The following is a 21926-nucleotide window of genomic DNA, read 5'->3' as shown; positions in this document are numbered from 1 at the left end:
TTACCTGCCAGAAGTCAGCCACGGTGGAGGGTAGAGGGCCTTGTGAAGAGATGTACATGGGGTTCCTCGGGTCATGGTCCATCTGGGAAAAAATGGGAAGAAGACACAAGAGTTGTGTGTGAAAACTGGGGGGGACTCTTCTGTGTAAAGGGACAAGAACATACTGCCTGGTTGCGTACCAAATGGCACCATTTGGAACACGCACAAACCCCTGTCTCTACAGTTAGAGCTAGCTTATCAAGACAGTGAAACAGCAGTCCATGCATTCTCTCTGAGGGATCTAAGGGTTGTACTCCCACCTTTTCTCCTCTCTGGCCGTCCGGGTCTCCGTTTTTGTTTTCACATTTACTTCTTCACTCCGTTCACTTCTCTCTCTCTCTCTCTCTCTCTCTCTCTCTCGCCCCCCTCTGTTACCTTTCCCCCCCTCTCTCTATCCTCCAGGCATGGCTATTCTTGAATGCCTCTGATTAGAGGAAGACCATGTTCAAAGGAAATGACATCGCCTCTCCAACATATTATTGATGCTTGTCAGAGAATGTCACAGAGGCCTATAGAAGAGGCGATCGGGGTCTCTCTCTCTCTCTGTGTGTGTGTGTGTGTGTGTGTGTGTGTGTGTGTGTGTGTGTGTGTGTGTGTGTGTGTGTGTGTGTGTGTGTGTGTGTGTGTGTGTGTGTGTGTGTGTGTGTGTGTGTGTGTGTATGTGTGTGTGTGTGTGCGTGTGTGTGTTTGGGTGTGGAGTGTTGGCATGCAGAACCCGGAGATACAGAGGGTGGAGGAAAAGATAGAAGGAGTTCTGCAATTGCCCCTGAAGCTCTGTTTTATATTAAAGAGCCAACATAATGGGCTTGATACCAGCTCTACATCCAGCTCCACCGAACAAGACCCTGGCCTTTACCGTCTGTCTGTTCATATTAGTCTGAGAAAGCCAATGAACAAAGGGGAGACTACTAACGTTTACAAAATATCAGATATTTACAAGACAAATTGCACATGAGCATTATTAGTCATGGCTATTGTTAAAAGGAGGAGAAGAATAGAGAAGACATGAGTAAACCCGTTGGAATTTAGGCTATTTTGTAACACACAGACAAAGCCATTGTTTCATTACAGAAGATAGCTTTTTTTATATTCGGCTGATTAGAGGCTGGCTATTTCGGTGAGACCATCAGTCAAACACACTTCAAGCATCATGAATGTGTAATGATGGGGTGCAACAGAATTTCTATTCCCCAAATAAACACTTTGGTTTCCATTTAAGGTGGGCAGCCTGTGCTAACCAGAGCTAACCAGCTGAATCAGTGCACTTCAGTTCATTGGGCATTTGTACTTTATGGGTTCCATTTTGCAATGTGCCAAAAAACATGGTTGTTCTGTATTTTTTGAGGTAAACATGGTATTACGGTATATTCTTCCACAGTCCGAGTTCTGTTTTGTATGAAATGAATCATAGCACTTGTATATTCCCATGCTTTCATACTGCAAAGGTTCATACAATACAACCGTTTCATTCAATAGTCTTGCATTGAGATAAGTATATATCTTAATATAGAGAAGAAGAAAGGGATAAACCTTTGTGTTACACAGAAATCAGTCCTGAATCTCCACTGGATGACACTCCAATGACTGACATCCACACCCATTACTATGGAAATGGATGCAATTGTGCAGCACTTACAGGGAGCCATTTAGGGCTGGAGCAATAACAGAGAGGAGACAGAGGCTGAGTCCATAAAGGCACCCTATTCCCTGTTATAGTACACTACTTTTGACCAGGGCCCATATGGCTCTAGTCAAAAGTAGTGTACTATATAAGGATAGGGTGCTATTTGGGATGCTCCCAGATAATAATACCAGGATCTGCTGTAGAGACACAGTAGATTGTCTTAATGGACGTCTTATCTTCTTTTATGAACTTCTTTCTTTATGAGATTTCATAGTAGTTATATTAGCACCGTCTAGGGGAGATGATTATAGAGGTTTAGCTAAATTCTAATCACTTTGACTACAGATGTGAAGCATAAGATATGGAAACTCAGTTGAGTTTTGGTAGCTATACTCAACCACAATATGAAGCTAGCTAGCATGGTCCATTAAAATGCACCTGGCTTTACAAATACATTTTGTAAGATCACCCGGAATTCCTGTTGCCTAGCCGTGTTATTTGAAATGGCATTTCTGGAGAAGAACTAAAGAAGAACCTCAGATAGCGGTGCTTTGTTAGCATCACACTCTCCTGCCTAGTTGAAATTCCACAGATAGCTTTTTATTTTTTTTATCCTGACAGAAATGAAAGACTTGATGCTAAAAGCTAGAGGCTCCAGCTCCCTGTTAGGCAATCTCAAGGACACAGACATACAGTAGCTATGCGCTGCCTGACATCACTGTATGAATACTAAAGGCAGCACATGAAAAGATGGCCTCCGTATTTCAGCTTCTCTCCTGCTCTTCTCTCTCTGTTGGTGGGAAAGCTAGATAGACCTTGGGAAAACAGCATCTTTACCAAATAAAAGTAGTTTGGTTTGAAGTTTGAGGTAAAAAAAAAATCGAACAGAATATTCAAATCTTATTAAATATTTAAACAATTATTCCCTTGTAGTGCACTACTTTTGACCAGGGCCCATAGGGCTCTGGTTCGAAGTAGTGCTATTTAGGGAATAGAGTGCAATTTAGAACGCAGACACTGCGTGCTGGATTCCTTTCAGCTAAACCTCACACCAATGACATTGGACATTGTGGGTGCCCAATCATCTGTTGACCTGAGCTGAAGAAGTTTGGAGGAGCATCGGGGCATAATGGGTGTCTAAGGTAATTTTTTGTGTCACCCCTCCATGACTGTGGGGGTAGAGAGGATGCCCCCCCCTCCCTTACCACCCCATTACCACTCGAACCCGGCATTCCAAGAAAAAGATGACAAATGATTTACTTGTGGGCCATTTCCCTTGGGCTAATGAGGAGGAAGAGGGTGTGTTGACAGATGTAATTATGGTAGTTTCGCAGGGCTCAGCCAGGGGTCCTGTTGTGGCGTAATTACCATGCTTTCATCCGTACAGCGCTGGATCACTGATTACTGTGTCTACTCCGCTCTGCTCTGCACCAAGCACAGCATAACCCACTCTGACTACTAATAGCAACACGGAGGAGTGGAGAAACGACTCCAAATGACAACTCCACTTGTCATTTAATTGTTTCCCACTTTGAAAGGAAACGCAAATACAGGGAAGAGATCATTTGGTTTGACGTTCTAATATTGGAGAGATGGAAATGGATCATTACAGATCTTGAAAGGACAATCTTGTAGAAGTTGTTCTTATCAAACAGAGATAGAAATAGGGAGGAGAGCGATGAGATTCAGCCCAACGACAACACGAATAAGTAGAAGTCGATTTTATACTATGGCTTCAGAAGCAGTAATACGTATAGATTGTTATAATGAAAGGATGATATCACTATATCTTAACACATTATGAATGCATTAAAAGGCATGAAATACAATAAATACACGAGGTCAACAGTGCTTGACTTGGTCTGAAATAGGTGCCGGTAATAATTTTTGGGTACCGGTAGACAGCAAATTCTCCAGTGTAAAAAAATCAATAAAAAAACACTGAGAGTGTCAAATCAACACTGAAAGCGTTGAGTCTGTGGACCCATATAGACACCGTAACAGTGTTAAATGAACACACTGCTTATTGTAAAGCCTTATTCAAATATTTCCCAGAATGCCACCCGTGACAGCTCCGGTGAGCTCCTGTCCAAGTCAAGCACTGGTGTTCAAACTTCCAGATGTCCTGTTAGGTGGTAGGCTTTTAGTCCATCTCTCCAAAGAGTTTTCCCTGCTGTATTTGAAATGCATGGTTTCCTATTCTTTTTCAATGGAATCCATCTCTAGAAGCCTCAGGGGAAATCAGAACTGGCATTTACTATGAAATGTTTTTTATTTATTTTTTATACAAGAATATAACCCTGAACTTTTCTGATATTTGAGCCATTTTGGATTTGTTCTGGGGACACATTATTGAGTCTAAATAATAATACATCCATTGTTCTGGAAAGAGTACATTAAAACCGAGCTGTTATCTCAAGAGAGCAGCCATTTTCAAAACAGGGAAGGTGACAAACTATTATTTCACAAGACACGGCAAATTCATTGAGGTGCAAAGTGTGGAGGAACAAAGGCGAAAGGATCAATAGGCACATTTATGACAAATCACAAAAACAAATTGAATTTAAAATCAGATCTCAACTGGCCTTTGTGTAGAGCTGCAACAATAAAGCTTAAAAGAAACATTAAAGCGAAGGAGTATGGGATGTGGACTGGTACTCACAATTGGGCTAGCATTGATGTAATCGGAGTTGCCATGGTTATTCTCGGCCTTCAAGGTTATTCTGGAATGATCATCTGTAGTAGAAATACATAACTCACCACACATTTTTTGCTTTTCCACGATTGAAACATTGAAGTATTGATAAATGATATGGAATAGAAAATACTGTTTTTCTTGGTCAGTTCACATGGTCATGAATAACCTAGTAATCGACTACTGAGAGATGTGGTCATACTGCGGTCAATCCTGACCACACGGTCAGAGAGGTGTAAAACTACTCACAGACAACCACGGCGTCGGTGCGGTTCCTCTTGGTGTTGTGTTTGTCCTGGCCCACGTTACAGGCGCCGGGCTCAGCCAGGTAGCCACACATCGCCTCCCACTCCCTCTCCAGACGGTTCTTGTTCTTCAAGTGGTCCTCCATGTACGACTGAGCAGACAAAGGGGAGAGAAACGGAAGCCATTTAAAAACAATCCACATAACTAAATAACCAAACAAAAGGTAATGAACTGGAAATGCAAAGGTAATTACATATAGAAACATTTCGAGGGGAGGGATGGAGTAGGGTGCCCCCAGAATATAGAATATTTTGTGATTGTCATTCGCTGTCTAGAATAGATCAAATAAAAGACAAAACAACTAATGCCTATGTTGTAGACCCACTCTATTTCAGTGGATCTCAAAAGCCTTCCTACCTACACACTGGAGCAGAATACTAAACCCATGTCATCAGACAGACCAACAGACAGGCTCTAGACAGCTCTAGAGCCATGATCAGGTACAGTATCATGGTAAATGGAGGGGGGAGGGGGGTAAATGCATGAGGTGTTGGGACGGTAGGGACCGCCGAAAACCACTCCTCGCAATTAAGACCCCTGAAAGGCCTGTCTGCATTGGAAATACTTGGAAATACTGGGCGCTTCAATCACCGTCTTTCAAACCTGCTTGCACAGCCCCTGATAAGATTGTCTGCGTTTAAGCCGTCGATCGGAGAAGACAAAATTGAATTAGCTAGGGAGACAAAGGAGAAAAGAAAAGCAGGGGGATGAAGAAAAAAAAACTGAACACGCAGCTCCTCTCATAGACCAGGAAAGGTCTTATGGAGCTCGGAGGCTGCGGAGAAGACTCCTTTTTCAGAGGAACATTGTTCGCCTGACGCTTGTATCAACGCTCCCTGCCCCCCACGGGGTTAAACGGTTTAGACCGTCATTGTGTTAGGCCTGCATTGTGTAAGCAATACCCAGATGTGCTCGGCTTTTATCACACATTAAAGACGGTGGAGGTGCGTTGGCTTGGGGAGGTGATGCACGGTGGTTATCTACAGCTCAGTTAAGGCTGTCAAACAACTCTCAACATGGACACAGCAGACACGTAGATATATACAGGGACATACTTTGAGATAGTACAGCACATTATGGGAAATTAGCCCCTCAAATATCCCCTCTTCCGCTATTCACTGTAGGGAGAAAATATGAATGTCAAGTGATATCTCCGTCAAAAACTAGCAGACAGTTTTTGACAGCAGTTTTTAGCCTAGTGGTTAGAGCATTGGGCTTGTAACCGAAAGGTTGCAAGTTCGAATCCCTGAGCTGACAAGGTACAAATCTGTCGTTCTGCCCCTGAACAAGGCAGTTAACCCACTGTTCCTAGGCCGTCATTGAAAATAAGAATTTGTTCTTAACTGACTTGCCTAGTTAAATAAAGGTAAAATAAAAAATAAAAAAGTCTGAAGTTCCGGTCTGCGTCCCAAATGGCACCCCATTCCCTATTTTATTAAACCTTTACTTTATCAGGGAGTCCTAATGAGTCCAAGGTCTCTTTTACAGATGAGCCCAGAATTACATAAATGACAGAAAATACACACATCAAAATCTAAATTCAAAATGCAAACAGAAAGAAAAACGCGGCCATGAAAAACAAAGATTTTCATCAGTAAAAAGGTCCTCAATCAGCGTTCTGAATTGGCCTAAAACATCACATTTCAGAACATTCTGAAGATTGTTCCACAGACAAGGTTTAAAAACACTAAAAGCTGATTTACCTAACTCAGGAATTTCCAGAGTTAGCCATCCCTGAGACTGAGTGCGGTAACTCGTATGTCTAAAGTATAGTAATGGATGTTATGTACAGTGGGACTTTTTGTAAAAGGGCTTTATATATGAAAACATAGGAATGTATCAACCTACATGACATCAAAGACGGCCGACCGACTTTCTGGTAGAGAATGTAGTGATGAGCACTAAAATTGTCGCCTGTAATATGGCGCAGTGCGCGATGATAAACTGCATCTAACGGCTTTAATGTAGCGGCAGCTACGTTCATATAGATGACTTTGCCATGATCTAGGACTGATAGGAACGTCGACTGAATAATCAGCTTTCTACTACTTAGCTATTTCTATAGAAGAAACCCATTTTCATTCTCAGCTTCTTAACTAACTCATCAATATGCTTTTTATGAGACAGCTTTTCATCTATCCAGATGCCCTGATATTACTTTTGACCAGGGCACCGGTCAAAAGTAGTGCACTATATAGGGAATACGGTGCCATTTTGAACTCATTTTGGACCCGTGTCTTGACAGTTGACTGACAGGGTGTCATGAACACTTGACAGAGCCAATCACATGCAGTTCTCTTGACAGTGGGGAACAAGTATATTGGTCTCGTCTCAAATGGCACCATATTCCCAATATAGTGCACTACTTTTCACCGGGGGCCATGGAGCTCTAGACAAAAGTAGTAGACTATGTAGGGAATAACGTGCCATGTAGGATGCAGACTTTGTAGCTCCACAGCACGACACCCCTCCCACTCCCCTACACAGACATACAGTATAAACTCTATATTAGTACATACTATACATTCAGAAGGGCTACAGAATTGCCGCCATTCAACGGCTTACTCTGCGTCTATCACAAATTGTAATACAAATGTTTTTTTTTTTATGTGTAAGCATTGTATGTAGTGATGTAGCAGCCTGAAAGTGGATGGGATGAAGCAGCGGACCACCTCCTCTTCTAGAGGCAGAGAGTGTGTGTCCTATTCTCTAGTCTACATAGTACACTACTTTTAAACAGAGCCCTATGGGCCCTGTTCAAAAGTAGAGCACTATGTAGGGAATAGGGTGCCATTTGAAATGCAGTCAGAGTAACCCGGGTTCAGTAAATAAGGGATTAGTGTCTGGGCTGCCAATCAAAGATGCTGAGAGGACGGGTGTCAAGGAAACACTGAGTAATCCCCCTAACAACAGCCCTCACAGGCCACATAGAGAAGCTACATTAACTCACACTGAGGAAATAAAGACACAACAGGTAACACAACGTTGCTACTGTATTGTTACTGTCATAAAAGTTGTGCAGGTGTGTTCCCAGAGTCCCTAACAGTCACTGACTGTGAAATACTGTGTGAAGTCACAGGGGATACAATGGGGAAAGTATAATGTGTCTGAAAAGAGTAGTAGGCAGCCTACTCATAATCTGAGGTCAGGGACAACCTGGAGAGGAAGGGCATGGCAATCAGTCCTATCATTCAGGGACGGAATAAAAGGGAATAAAATCACTTATACATGATATATTTGCTATTATAAACTGGGTGGTTCGAGCCCTGAATGCTGATTGGCTGACATCCACGGTATATCAGACCATATACCACGGGTATGACAAAACATTTATTTTTACTGCTCTAATTACATTGGTAAACAGTTTATAATAGCAATAAGGCACATCTGGGGTTTGTGGTATATGGCCAATAGGACCTTGTCGTGCGTAAGAACAGCCCTTAGCCGTGGTATATTGGCCATTTACCACACCCCCTCGTGCCTTATTGCTTAATTATCCTCTCCTGCCTTACTCCAACAAATTATTAATTTTCAATTAGATTTGACATGGAAGTAAGTCATAAAAATGATGCAATGTCGCCTTGGGCTTGCTATCGATTTTCTGAGGCAACAAACAACCATTTACGGAGGGTACATATACAGTAAGAACGGAAATTATATCAACATCCCAACCATATCTACTGGACAGCATAAAAACAGTCCCCCCAAAAAATAAAACATGACTCCAAGGGAAATCAAAAAGGGAACAACAAGGTAAAAGCAATAGGGCTGAAAGCCTGCCAGCAGAATCACATAGCTGGTATTACTGTTCATGTCCTAAAAAGTCTGTTTGTCTTTGAGTACAGTATGTTTGAAATTGGTTACACAGTATGTACATATTGTGCATTGAAATAATCCATACACATTCTAATTTATGGTGAAGAAGCGTGAGTGACCAAAACACACAGACTGCATGTTTTAATATAATAACACAAACTAACCCCAACATCGCTGACTCTGATTCTGAACCTTGGAAGTCATTATATACATCTCACTCTACAGTACTCAATACCTGTACTAAAGTGTGAAAAGTCACTGTATATCCAGGACTAACATAATGGTATGTGGTTCATGGCTTTGAGCCAGAAATACAGATACATGATTAATAGGGCTGTGTCCTAAATTTACATGAACATTTTTGTCACCTGGCAGACGTTCTTATCCAGAGAGACTTACAGTTAGTGCATTCCCTCTTAAGATACACTACATGACCAGAAGTATGTGGACACCTGCTCGTCAAACATCTCACTCCAAAATAATGGACATTAATATGCCGTTGGTCTCCCCTTTGCTTCTATTACAGCCTCCACTCTCTGGGAAGGCTTTCCACTAGATATTGGAACATTGCTGCAGGGACTTGCTTTCATTCAGCCCCAAGAGTATTAGTGAGATCGGGCACGGATGTTGGGTGATTAGGCCTGGTTCGCAGTCGACGTTCCAATTCATCCCAAAGGTGTTCGATGGGGTTGAGGTCAGGGTTCTGTGCAGTCCAGTCAATTTCTTCCACACCGATCTCGACAAACCATTTCTATATGGACTTCGCTTTGTGCACGGGGGCATTGTTATGCTAAAACTGGAAAGGGCCTTCCCCAAACTGTTGCCACAAAGTTGGAAGCACAGAATCGTCTAGAATGTCATTGTATGCTGAATCATTAATGTTTCCCTTCACTGGAACTAAGAGGCATAGCCAGAACCATGAAAAACCGCCCCAGACCATTATCCATCCTCCACCAAACTTTACAGTTGGCACTATGCATTGGGGCAGGTAGTGTTCTCCTGGCATCCGCCAAACCCAGATTCGTCCGTTGGACTGCCAGATGATGAAGTGGGCTTCATCCCTCCAGAGAACGCGTTTCCACTGCTCCAGAGTTTAATGGCGGCGAGCTTAACACCAGTCCAGCTGATGCTTAGCATTGCGCATGGTGATCTTAGGCTTGTGTGTGGCTGCTCGGCCATGGAAACCCATTTCCATGGCCATGGGTGTTCTCATACTTTTGTATATATAGTGTAGCTGGGTGAGACAACCACATATCACAGTCGTAGTAAGTAAATGTTTCCTTGATAAAGAAGTTATCAGCAAAGTCAGTGCTAGCAGGAAAAAACAAGTGCAAGCAAATGACTCAAATGGCACCCTATTCCCTATTCCCTATTTAGTGAGTAACATTTGACCATGGCTCAGATCAAAAGTAGTGCACTATAGAGGGTGCCATTGGGGATGAAGCCCAGGTGAAACTTGGATAAGAGTAGATTGGGCCAGAAAGAGCCTCCTAATCCAGTGATTTAGATGTAGGTGTGAACTATAAGAGCCCAGCCCAGCATGCGATCTTGGTAGAGCAAGGTACTCATCGCTCCCACAGTCCACACTGCATGAGATCCACAGAGAACAGCACAGGAGAGATGAAACAAATCGGCTCTGACATCAGTGATACCAAGGCAATCTCACACATGGTTACACGTGAGGTGCGACTGGATTTCAAAAGAGAAACAACCTCCTTGTCAATCACTCAGGAGTCAAAATGGAGTCATGGTCCGTGTGGCTTATATGTGCATTATACTTAGGTTTTCTGAAGAATCTGCAGTGAATCTGTTTGATTCTTACTGTAGTGTTATCAAAGCAAATACAAATGATGTATATATAGTGAAGGACTTTGTTGTAATGTAAAGGCCAAATAAATATGTTCTATTCAAATGTTTTCAAAAGAGGCGTCTCAACCAACCTTGACATTTGCAATAAAGCCCATCCATGACGAATAAAACACGTTACTCAAATTCATTCTCATTCACTATAGACTCCAATACAAAAGCCTGACACGTACTGTGATGAATTATACCCCACTAATGAAAACACAGCCAGGCATCTATCCATCTCTTTTATCAAGCTTGTCTGCAATGAATAAAACAAAAGTTGTGCAAAATTAAAACAATCCATTGTGTGTGCAAGTAGGGGGGCCCACAAGGGACTCAAAGCCTTTTCAAAGAAAAGCAAAACAAAAATCTGAAACGTTCAACTGACAATCAGCTGGGTAATGATATTTCTCTTTTGAACAGCTCTCATCACACAATGCAATATCCGTCTTGCTTTGGCTTCAACAGAGAGAGAGCAGGAGGGAGAGGGGGAGAGAGAGAGAGAGAGAGAGAGAGAGAGAGAGAGAGAGAGAGAGAGAGAGAGAGAGAGAGAGAGAGAGAGAGAGAGAGAGAGAGAGAGAGAGAGAGAGAGAGAGAGAGAGAGAGAGAGAGAGAGAGACAGCGTAATAGAGGGGAGAGGTGGCAAGGGAGAGGGATAAAGAGTGACAGAGTGAGAGAAAACAAGAGCAAGAGAAAGAATGACAGAGACGACTGGCCAAGATAAAGCGAGTGAAAAAATGAAAAAAGAGAGAGATAGAGATGGAAAGAAAGACAGAGATGGAAATAAAAATGGCAGAGATCTAGCCAGGATAGAGAGAGAAAGGGATAGAGAGACAGAGCCAGACAGACAAAATGAATGAAAGCTGGAGGCTGAGTGCTTGGGGAATAGGAATCCCAGACTAGATCCTATCCTACACACACTATACTGCACACATACTCCAAACAGGGGTGGCAGGTAGCCTAGCGGTTAAGAGCGTTGGGTTAGTAACTGAAAGGTTGCTGGTTCGAATCCCTGAGACGACTAGGTGACAAATCTGTCGATATGCACTTGGCCCTAAGTCTACTCAAATGTAATGCTCTCCGTGATGAAGGGTCAGGCAGAGTATAGTTTTTTTTTACCAGTATCATGTGTCCGGTGGAGATGTCCATGTTGGCGGGGACAGGCTCCTCGCACCAGGATGAGGTGGAGCTACGGGCAGAGGGGCTGGCCATGGGCCCCCCATCGCTGAACTGAGAGGATGCGCTGTTCAGCCGCGAGAGGTGCCGTAGAGGCTCCGGACGCTCTGATGTCCGCACAGCCATCCGCTGGCGACACAACTCCTGGAGAGGACAGAGGACCTGATCAGCCTCTCGTTGATTCTAACTGTATTATCAAATAAAATAAAAAGGACTTTGTTGCAATGTCAAGGCTAAATGTTGCAAATACAATATTACTCAAATTCATTCTCATTCATCCAATACAAAAGCCAGACAGACATTGTTTTTATTAGTTGAGATCATTTCACATGACCCCTGTTAATCTTTGCAGACTGCATAAGTCTGGGATATCACTGTGGCCTATGGAGCATGGTTTGTAGCAAACCTATCTATATAAATGTCAGGAAATAAAAAACACAGTCAAAGGTCATGCAGTTATCTTCAAAACGCTTGAATTGCCAAGGTCAAGCCAGTATATTGCCACCATTTCACAAAACAAATAGCAATAAAGTGTAACAATACATTGGGTTGCTGGCTGGCAGGGGTATTGATTTAAATTTGTATAAATTTGGTAACAATTCCTATGAGCCACTTGTTTTGTAACGCATTAGGTACTTATGTATTCTCTTATAAGGAGGCACAAGCTACTCTGAAGACAATCGTATAAATATTATGAGAAACAAATACAACAAAACTACAGCCCAAAATGAAAGATACTGATCATAAGAAACAAAAATACTCCCCCCGTTCAAAATGTAACAACCATACTCATCTTTAGGTAAGAAGAATCTCATTTTCCATTACTCAAAGAAATTCAAAACATAACAGGGAATCAATACATTAAACCCAAAGGATTTTCTTTGAACTGAGCAGCCACTCTCTCATAACTACAAAGCTACAACAGAGATGAGCAACCTATGTATTCACATGTACAGTAGGCCGTTACTTTGGCATTTGGATTGATACTGCAGGTGAAATTCTATTGTTATTCTATGGGAATCAGAGAGATTCAGAAGAGATGTCTATATAAAAGACTCTCTCCCACTGCCGCCGCCCCACCATGAAGATTACTCCTCTCTACAAAATGACTCAGCTTTTCTCCCATCATGCCTTGTGCTCACCGACGCTCCATTAGGGATTTGGAGCCTGGGCGTTATCTAGCCAGCCAGTCATCTTCCCCCAACTCAAAAGAGGAGAGAAAAGATAAGAAAAAAAACATCTGATAGTTTGAAGGATGCAATCTTACAGAAACCGAACCCCGTCTCTCCCCCTTCCTACTTCCCCACTCCCGATAGTGTCAGTCTTATCTGGAGCTGAAGATTTCACCATTATATTCACAGTAATCTGCGAAGCTCATCGTGTTTGGTGTGTAGCTTGCACCAGTCAGACCCACACACGGATCTTCAACCACAATTAACAACCAGGGTTGCGTCCCAAAGGGCACCCTATTCCCTATATAGTGCACTACTTTTGACCAGGGCCCATAGCCGCAAGCCAGGACAGCAGAAGGCAGTGTAGGTAAACGTCTTCTGAAAGCAGCACATTGTTACTAGTCTATCTCATGATCTATTGCTGTGATATTTCACTCCAGGGACCAGGCCCTATGCCCTGGTCTAGGATCAGATTTCCCTACGCCAAATCTTAATCATTATAACCATGAGAATCTGCCCTGGGCCACGGCCTCAGGGCACTTTCCATGTCCACCTAATAATTCATCCAGTTTCTCTAGTCTATACCTTTACAGAGTCAAGGGTTGGGTCTCAAATGGCACTGTATTCTCTTTAGGGCTAAGGTTGCACAATTCTGTTAACATTGCCAAAATGTCAAGATTTTCCAGGAATCCCAGTTGGAGTATGTGGAGGAGAGAATGAACAGGAAATAAGGGAATCCTACAACCGGGATTTCTGGAAAACCTGGTAATTTGTGCAACCCTTTTACTTGCATATACCCCCAGTAAAGGGGAAGCAGAGAGGATATATGTCCCAGAAAAATAGCATTTAGCCTAGGCACAACAAGCTTAGGCAGCCGGTAGTGGCTGCTAGATCTGCACTATCGTCTAAGATTGATGTGCACTCCCGGTAGTACACTCGTGTCCCCCGTGGACCGGCTCGTACATAAAGCATCCTCCATTTAGGCTGCAAAGGCATTATTGTCCTCCTTAATGGGATAGTTCACCCAAATTACAAAATGACATATTGGTTTCCTTGGTTTGTATTGGTTTCTTTGTAAGCAGTCTATGGACAAGGTATGAAAGCAATCCATGCTTTGGTTTTGTTTCCCTCCCACTGTTTCCACATGCTAACATTTGAGCATTTGTGGCATAAATCCCATTCAAGTCATGGGACAGATAATATCATTTTTCATGCATAATGTTCGAAACATCTATAAGTGACTTTGTCGGGGTTCACAATCAATTTGAGATACTTTTGGATGATTTAGACATAACGCGCGAAAAAAGCTAATATCGGTCCCATGACTTGAATGGGATTTGTGTCACAAATGCTAAAACTTTAGCATGTGGAAACAGTGCCAGGGAAACTAAACCAAAGCATGGATTGCTGTCATACATTTTCCATAGACTGCTTACAGGGTAAGGAAACCAATATGTAATTGTGTAATTTAGGTGAACTATCCCTTTAACTAGCTTTAACGGCGGGGCGCCAGAAAAAAAACAGGGAAACTATGTTTACTGTCTTAGTAAAAAACAAGTTGTCCAAAAAATTCGACATAATATAACAATGAATTTGTTCTTGTATGTGCATAGGAAATATGAGCCAACAACAACACCTATATATTGTAAACAAAGAATAAAATATTGTAAATATTGTAAAAGTCCATTATACCCCCCGAAAAAGAACTTTGAAGAAACAGGGCCCCAAATGAATGGCTATAGTAGAACTAATTTCTCTACTCTCTTAATGACTGTCCATCTTCAGTGTGTACGATCGGGAAAGGCGACACTGTGAAAGGCTGACTAAATATTGAGAATGCAAATGTGATGGTGTCACGCCCTGACCACAGAGAGCCGTTGTTTCTCTATGGTGTAGTAGGTCAGGGCGTGACGAGGGGGTGTTCTAGTTTAAAATTTCTATGTTGGTGTTTTGGTTTGGTTCCCAATTAGAGGCAGCTGGTAATCGTTGCCTCTAATTGGGGATCATATTTAAGTAGCTATTTTTCCCACCTGTGTTTGTGGGATAAGGTTTTGTGTTTGTTTATGTTTCGTTGTTCGTTTATTGATATACTTTGTTTTGCGAAGTTTCACTTTGGAATAAAGATGTGGAACTCTGTGCCTGCTCCTCGCACTCGCCCTGAAGAGCGTGTCACCAGTCCGGTGCAACCTGTGCCGGCCCCACGCATCAGTCCTCCAGTGCGCCACCCCAGTCCAGTACGTCCTGTGCCTGCTCCTCGCACTCGCCCTGAAGTGCATGTCACCAGTCTGGTGCCACCTGTACCGGCATTCACAGTCCAGAGCTTCCGGCGACGGTTCCCGGTCCAGAGCTTCCGGCGTAGGTTCCCGGTCCGGAACATCCTGCGACGGTCCACGGTCCGGAACCTCCTGCGACAGTTCACGGTCCGAAACCTCATGCGACGGTCCACGGTCCAGAACCTCCTGCGACGGTCCACGGTCCGGAACCTCCTGCGACGGTCAATGGTCCGGAACCTCCAGCGAGGATCAACGGTCCGGAGCTTCCAGGCAAGGCGTCCAGTTCAGCTCCAGGGCAGGAGCCTTCCTCTGTGCCGGTGGCCAGTCCAGGCACGATGTCCAGTCCAGCTCCAAGGCCGGAGCCTTCCTCTGCGCTGGTGCCCAGTCCAGGCACGGTGTCCAGTCCCGCTCCATGGCCGGAGACTTCTTCTGTGCCGGTGCCCAGTCCAGGCACGGCGTCCAGTCCAGCTCCATGGCAGGAGCCTTCCTCTACGCCGGTGTCCAGTCCAAGCACGGCATCCAGTCCAGCTCCATGGCAGGAGCCCTCCTCTGCACCGGTGTCCAGTCCAGACACGGCGTCCAGTCCCGCTCCTAGGCCGGAGCCTTCCTCTGCGCCGGTGCCCATTCCGGGCGCGGCGTTCAACCCAGCTCCATGGCCGGAGCCTTCCTCTGCACCGATGCCCAGTCTAGGCACGGCGTCCAGCCCAGCTCCAGGGCCGGAGCCCTTCTCTGCGCCGATGCCCAGTCCAGGCACGTCGTTCAGTCCGGCGCCATGGTCGGATCCGGGGTCTGGGTTACCACCCACTCCGGAGCCGCCACCGCCACTAGTCACCCCCCCAAATCCTTCCATTTGGTTTCAGGCACCTTTGGGGGGGGGGGGGGGGGGGTACTGTCATGCCCTGACCATAGAGAGCCCTTGTTTCTCTATGGTGTAGTAGGTCAGGGCGTGATGAGGGGGTGTTCTAGTTTAAAATTTCTATGTTGGTGTTTTGGTTTGGTTCCCAATTAGAGACAGCTGGTAATCGTTGCCTCTAATTGGGGATCATATTTAAGTAGCTATTTTCCCCACCTGTGTTTGTGGGATAATGTTTTGTGTTTGTGCACCACGTAGTCACGTTTCGTTGTTCGTTTATTGATATATTTTGTTTTTCGAAGTTTCACTTTGGAATAAAGATGTGGAACTCTACACACGCTGCGCCTTGGTCCCGTTCTTACGACAACCGTGACAGATGGGTGGATGTGCACTGAGTGTCCACGCTGAGCACAGCTGAGCCCAAGACAAAATCAATACGAGCCGGCCACCCAGCCAGCCCCTAAACATGGAGGAATGGAAGGAATAGGTCACACAATAAACCCGTTAGCCATAGGTCATAGCCAATACAACTCTCACTGGAATATCAAGGCTTTACCAGAAATGTAGACTTCTAGATACATTTGACTGGCCTTGTTAAACCAGGCCGAGTGCAGCAGTCAGGCTGGTTTTACGAGGCTAATATTTGACTGGCAATTGTTTATTCTATTTCCTTGATGTCTTAAATGACAACCTAACCACAAAAAGTACTTTCCCATAATACAGAATCAAATGAAGGGTAATCTTGCAATTGAGTGACAGAAATGTAACATAATTTTGCATAGACATATATTCTGTTGATAACCAGCCTTATGTCACAACCTATGTCTATCATGAACAAACACACATTCTACAACCAACTGTCACAAGTGTGACAAAAAACACAACAACCACCAGATATCCCCTTAAAATCAACTCATTCAATAGACAGCAACTAAGTGTCACTGCAGACCAATCAGAATAAGGCTAGTGTCAGGGACCGGGACCAGGGCGCATGCTCTACCAGTAGAGCACTCAGCCGCTGCACTGTGATTGGCTGAGGCCGAGGAGGCTCCTCTCACCTGATAGGTTGAAGTTGCATCAGCACTTGTGTCAGTCCCCAGGCTGGCTAGTTTCTTCTTCAGTTGGAGGTGGGAGCGGTGGCGCAGGCAGAAGAGCCAGCCAGATGCTGCCAGCGCCCCCATGATCAGGACCATGGAGATGACGGTCAAGACCAGAAACTGACCAGACTCCAGACGACTCTCCGTGACCACCGGGATCTGCCTCAAGCTTCCCTTCTGGGAGAGAGAAACGGGGGTGAGAAAACGGCCTATACGTCCAGGTTATGGCAATGTTTGTGCAGTGCAGTATTTTCATCATATATTTGGAGAAACAAGGGTGTCATATGCACACACATACCAATGACAACATTTACAAATACTGACATTGACATAAATCTGTAGGCAAATGGAAAAGCATAACTTCCATGTTAGAAAATCCCAAAACAGGGGATTTTTGTCATTTGTTTTACAGAAATATAGAGACAAATTAACACAGTATTTCCCTCCCTGTCTATCCCAGCCACGCCCACTCATCCCCATCACGATTCACTCCCTGCCCCAGCCTACTCATTACCTTACACTAATAGTAGTATTATAATGTGCATTCAAACTCGCTCAAGTCCTATTACTCTCTTCTGTCCAGCCTACACACTATAGACATTTAGGGCCCATTTTGTTCTGGCATGGGGAAACCTGCCTTTGTGCAGCTACAGGAGATTTGGACAGTAAAAGCTTGTCCCTAATTAGCCTTCCAGCTTTGAGTTTGGCTGGATTAGGGCCCTGGCCAAGGCCCCTGAAGTAATTGCTAGGATGGCCTGAAAGGGGGGATCTCAGATTGGGTCTACCCAGCAGAAGCCCACCAGAATGAACCTTTCAGAGACATTGTTAACCCCCTCCCTGGAGCTAAGCCAACGAGAATAGCATGGTATTGGCATGGTATTGTCTCACAGGCCCCTGTGAGGCTGCCAGGCTGGGTAGCCTATCCCTGGGTCCCAGTAAGTGCATGGACCACTGTGAAGATTTTAGCACCATTTAATAGGTGAACCCAGGTAGCCTAGTGGTTAGTGTTGGGCCAGTAACCAAAAGGTTGCTGGATCGAATCCCGAGCTGACAAGGTCAGAATCTGTCGTTCTGCACCCCTGATCAGAAGGCAGTTAACCCACTGTTCCCCGGGCACCATGGATGTCGATTATGGCAGCCCCCCCCCCCCACGCACCTCTCTGATTCAGAGGGGTTGGGTTAAATGCGGAAGACACATTTCACTTGAATGCATTAAGTCGTACAACTGACTAGGTATCCCCCTTTTCCCAAATGGACTAGTGGCCCATCTACCCCATCAACAAGCCCATACACCTTCATCTATTCAATACACTTGAATTTCCTACATCTGTCATTGCAGAAGGGTTTTCAACTTCAATCAAATCAAAAAACACACAACAATCATCAACCACTGCAACATGGTACTTAGTCGTGGGGGGCAAAAGGGTAAGGGACAAGCATAGCTGCATTTATTCTATATTTTTTATAGTCATAACGCATGATCACTTTAACCTTCGGGGACTGCACTCACGCTGACGCCTTTGGTAACATGCTCACACCGATTGCCATGTAGGTCTGATGAGTGTGTGTGACGTGCAGCTTCAATCAACAGCCAAGTGGCTTGACAGCAATTGAGAAGTCCTTTAATAAAGCGCATAGAACATAGACGAGAGAAGCAAAGCTTCGGCTACCTCTGAGCTATTGCATCAATGCCTCTGGCAGATTGAGTATGAGTGAAAGTATTCAGTATGATAGATAAGGATAGATTTACACTGGATTGAAAAAAGCTTAGTCTGAAACCGTGGCTAGCGTTAGTCTGCTACAGCAGTCCTTCCGCCCCTTGTTTACATTCTCTCTCTCTCTCTTCAATTTAAAGGATTTATTGGCATGGGAAACATATGTTAACATTGCCAAGGCAAGTGAAGTAGATAATAAACCAAAGTGAAATAAACAATAAAAATGAACAGTAGACATTACACTTACAGAAGTTCCAAAAGAATAAAGACATTTCAAATGTCATATTATGTCTATATACAGTGTGGTAACGATGTGCAAATAGTTAAAGTACAAAAGGGTAAATAAATAAACATAAATATGGGTTGTATTTACAATGGTGTTTGTTCTTCACTGGTTGCCCTTTTCTTGTGGCACCAGGTCAAAAATCTTGCTGCTGTGATGATACACTGTGTTATTTCACCCAGTAGATATGGGAGTTTATCAAAATTGGGTTTGTTTTTGAATTCTTTGTGGATCTGTGTAATCTCAGGGAAATGATGTGTCTTGAAAATGGTCATACATTTGGCAGGAGGTTAGGAAGTGCAGCTCTGTTTCCACCCAATTTTGTGGGCGGCCTTTCTCAATAGCAAGGCTATGCTCACTGAGTCTGTACATAGTCAAAGCTTTCCTTAAGTTTGGGTCAGTCACAGTGGTCAGGTATTCTGCCACTGTGTACTCTCAGTTTAGGGCCAAATAGCATTCTAGTTTGTTAATTCTTTCCAATGTGTCAAGTAATTATATTTTTGTTTTCTCATGATTTGGTTGAGTCTAATTGTGTTGCTGTCCTGGGGCTCTGTGGGGTCTGTTTGTGTTTGTGAACAGAGCCTCAGGACCAGCTTGCTTAGGGGACTCTTCTCCAGGTTTATCTCTCTGTAGGTGATGGCTTTGTTATGGAAGGTTTGGGAATAGCTTCCTTTTAGGTGGTTGTAGAATTCAACGGCTCTTTTCTGGATTTTGATAACTAGCGGGTATCGGCCTAATTCTGCACTACATGCATTATTTGGTGTTTTACGTAGTATACGGAATATATTTTTGCAGAATTCTGCATGCAGAGTCTCAATTCGGTGTTTGTCCCATTTTGGGAATTCATGGTTGGTGGTTCTCTCTCTCGTTCCCTCCCCCTCCCTCTCTCTCTTTCTCTCTCTCTCCACCAGTTTAACACTTAAGCAAGCCACATGAAAAGGGATTCCATGAAAATAAATGTTTTTAGTTCAAATATGTCAGTGAATCATTATTTTAAAATAGATTAAATGTATTTGTTTGAAAAATAATTAACATCAAATATATTGTGAGACATCTAGTGTTAATTTCATGTTTTGGAGAGAAAAATCACAGATTGTACTTTTATGACACAACATCGCCTGCCATGTTTCTTTTCTTACATCATGTTCATATAATTTTGTATTCTCATTGATTCTCACGTGTAAGTAAATACTACACAGATTAATAACTGTGGAAAATACATTTCTGGTATTATAAATATTTTATGACATAATTACAATAATATCATACTGTGTTATTGTCAAAATAATTATTCAGGTATATAAAACTTCAAATGATATGAAACAGCTATTACGACGACATAAAGTGCCTGAAATTCATTTTTGTAGGAAGCTGTTGATTGATCCTAGCAAAAAAAATATTATCTAAATACTCTTCACACCCCTAAATAATGTATTTTTCAAATATAGGCTATCTAAGAGGATAAAGATAATGAACGAAGAGCATATTCTCTTGAGAGAGGGAAAGAGAGAGAGAGGACTCCTTTTGTTATGCCAGAGAGGAGTTTTTGTTCATTTGTGAGAATGAAATTGGATTTGTAAATTACCATTTCATATGGGGAAACGTAAACAGTCAACGATGACAAACATGTTATTTTTTTCAAACAACCATTGATGCAATGACTGCAATAACATTATGTTAAAAAACATTGTGATGTTTTTTGTTGAAATAAACAAATAAATCACATTGATTTACTTGCAGATCATCATTTTCATGTATTTCAAAAACATTAAAGTGTATGAACATCACTCCTCAATAAACATTACGGGATTATGGACAGGTATATTTAGATGTATGAATTGATGAGTATGTGACTAGAATTATGAATAACAAATTTAAGAAAAACTCTTATAATCTTATATACTGCTCAAGAATCAGTATTTTTACACAGGATGCGCAGTGAAGTTTTTACACTCATTCTCTCTCTCTCTCTCTCTCTCTCTCTCTCTCTCTCTCTCTCTCTCGGATTAGCAGACCTAGCTGAAGACAAAGGGCAGATGGATTTCGGTAGCTCTGGTTTATTCAAATGATTGAGAGAAAGGTCACAGTGAGAGAGGCCAGAGGGGAATCCGGCTATCCAATTCACAGTGGCGGTTCTAGACCATTTCAACTGGGGGGGCCAAGCTGGGGCCAGTTGTACTGTTAGAGGGGCCAGTTACATTAGACGTTATTGTTGTCATATCGTTTTCTTCACTGCATTGCAGGCATTAGCAGGCAAAAGACCATGTTCATAATCATTAGTGTTCCGCATTGCCACTGTCTAATAACAGATGTAAAAAAAGAAAGATAGCAAAAATGTGTTATGTAAAAATTATTTCATACTCCACATTTAGGGGGGCCACAAGGGGGTCCAAAATTGTTGTCACAGAGGCACTGCCCCCCCCCCCCCCCCCCCCCCCCCCCAGAACCGCCCCTGTCCATTCACACTGTGATCACAATACTTTCAGGCAGTTGAAGGTACACCCCTCACGCACACATGCACACTAACACACCACCACCAAATCCCAAATCCTTGTTGCATGAAATACAAACATATTCAAGCAGCTAAACACAATACCCCCCTGACAGATTAAAAACAAACCCATTTTTGAATTGTCTCTTTTTTTTTATTAAAACAGCAGGCTACATGAAAATGCCTCTAATTGGAATCTGAAATACCAATAATCATCTTTATCTTTAAATATTTGGTAATGAAATAAACATACATTTATAAAGAGATAAATGTTTTTGCCTTCATTGAAGAAACAACTTCTTCCATCAAATTCAGTCCTTTTTTTGTCTGATAATATCAAATCAAACAAGAATTTCCAATTAGTAATATACAACAGTTAAAACAAATCAATAAAATGAATGAATCAATGAAAAGTTTTATAAAAATGTTATTGCTGTTTATAAAAACCTTTGACCAACTAAATCCATGTATCTTTTCCTATTTTAATAATAAATCATTATTTGCCATCCAAGTGTAGCCTACTTTAAAACAAAGTAGC

The 21926-nt window shown here is 43.0% G+C and overlaps 1 protein-coding gene across 3 annotated transcripts in view; it reads right to left on the bottom strand.

Annotated features, from left to right (window-relative positions):
- ptprn2 (protein tyrosine phosphatase receptor type N2) overlaps positions 1–21926 on the bottom strand; it is a 284202-nt gene that overhangs the window by 21278 nt on the left and 240998 nt on the right. For 2 of the 3 annotated variants that reach the window (XM_014180659.3, XM_014180658.3), the window contains exons 12-16: positions 16861–17076; positions 11448–11648; positions 4608–4755; positions 4326–4399; positions 5–82 (exon numbers count right to left, since the gene is read on the bottom strand). In XM_014180659.3, the coding sequence (XP_014036134.1) occupies positions 5–82; positions 4326–4399; positions 4608–4755; positions 11448–11648; positions 16861–17076 (717 nt within the window). The remainder of the gene's footprint in view (positions 1–4; positions 83–4325; positions 4400–4607; positions 4756–11447; positions 11649–16860; positions 17077–21926) is intronic. The other variant, XM_014180660.3, reaches the window with a different exon arrangement.

This window comes from Salmo salar, chromosome 29 (assembly GCF_965601325.2).
Source record: "Salmo salar chromosome 29, fSalSal1, whole genome shotgun sequence".
NCBI lineage: Eukaryota > Metazoa > Chordata > Actinopteri > Salmoniformes > Salmonidae > Salmo > Salmo salar.
The sequence above is the reverse complement of the archived record's forward strand: the minus strand, read 5'-3'. Positions and strand labels throughout refer to the sequence as shown.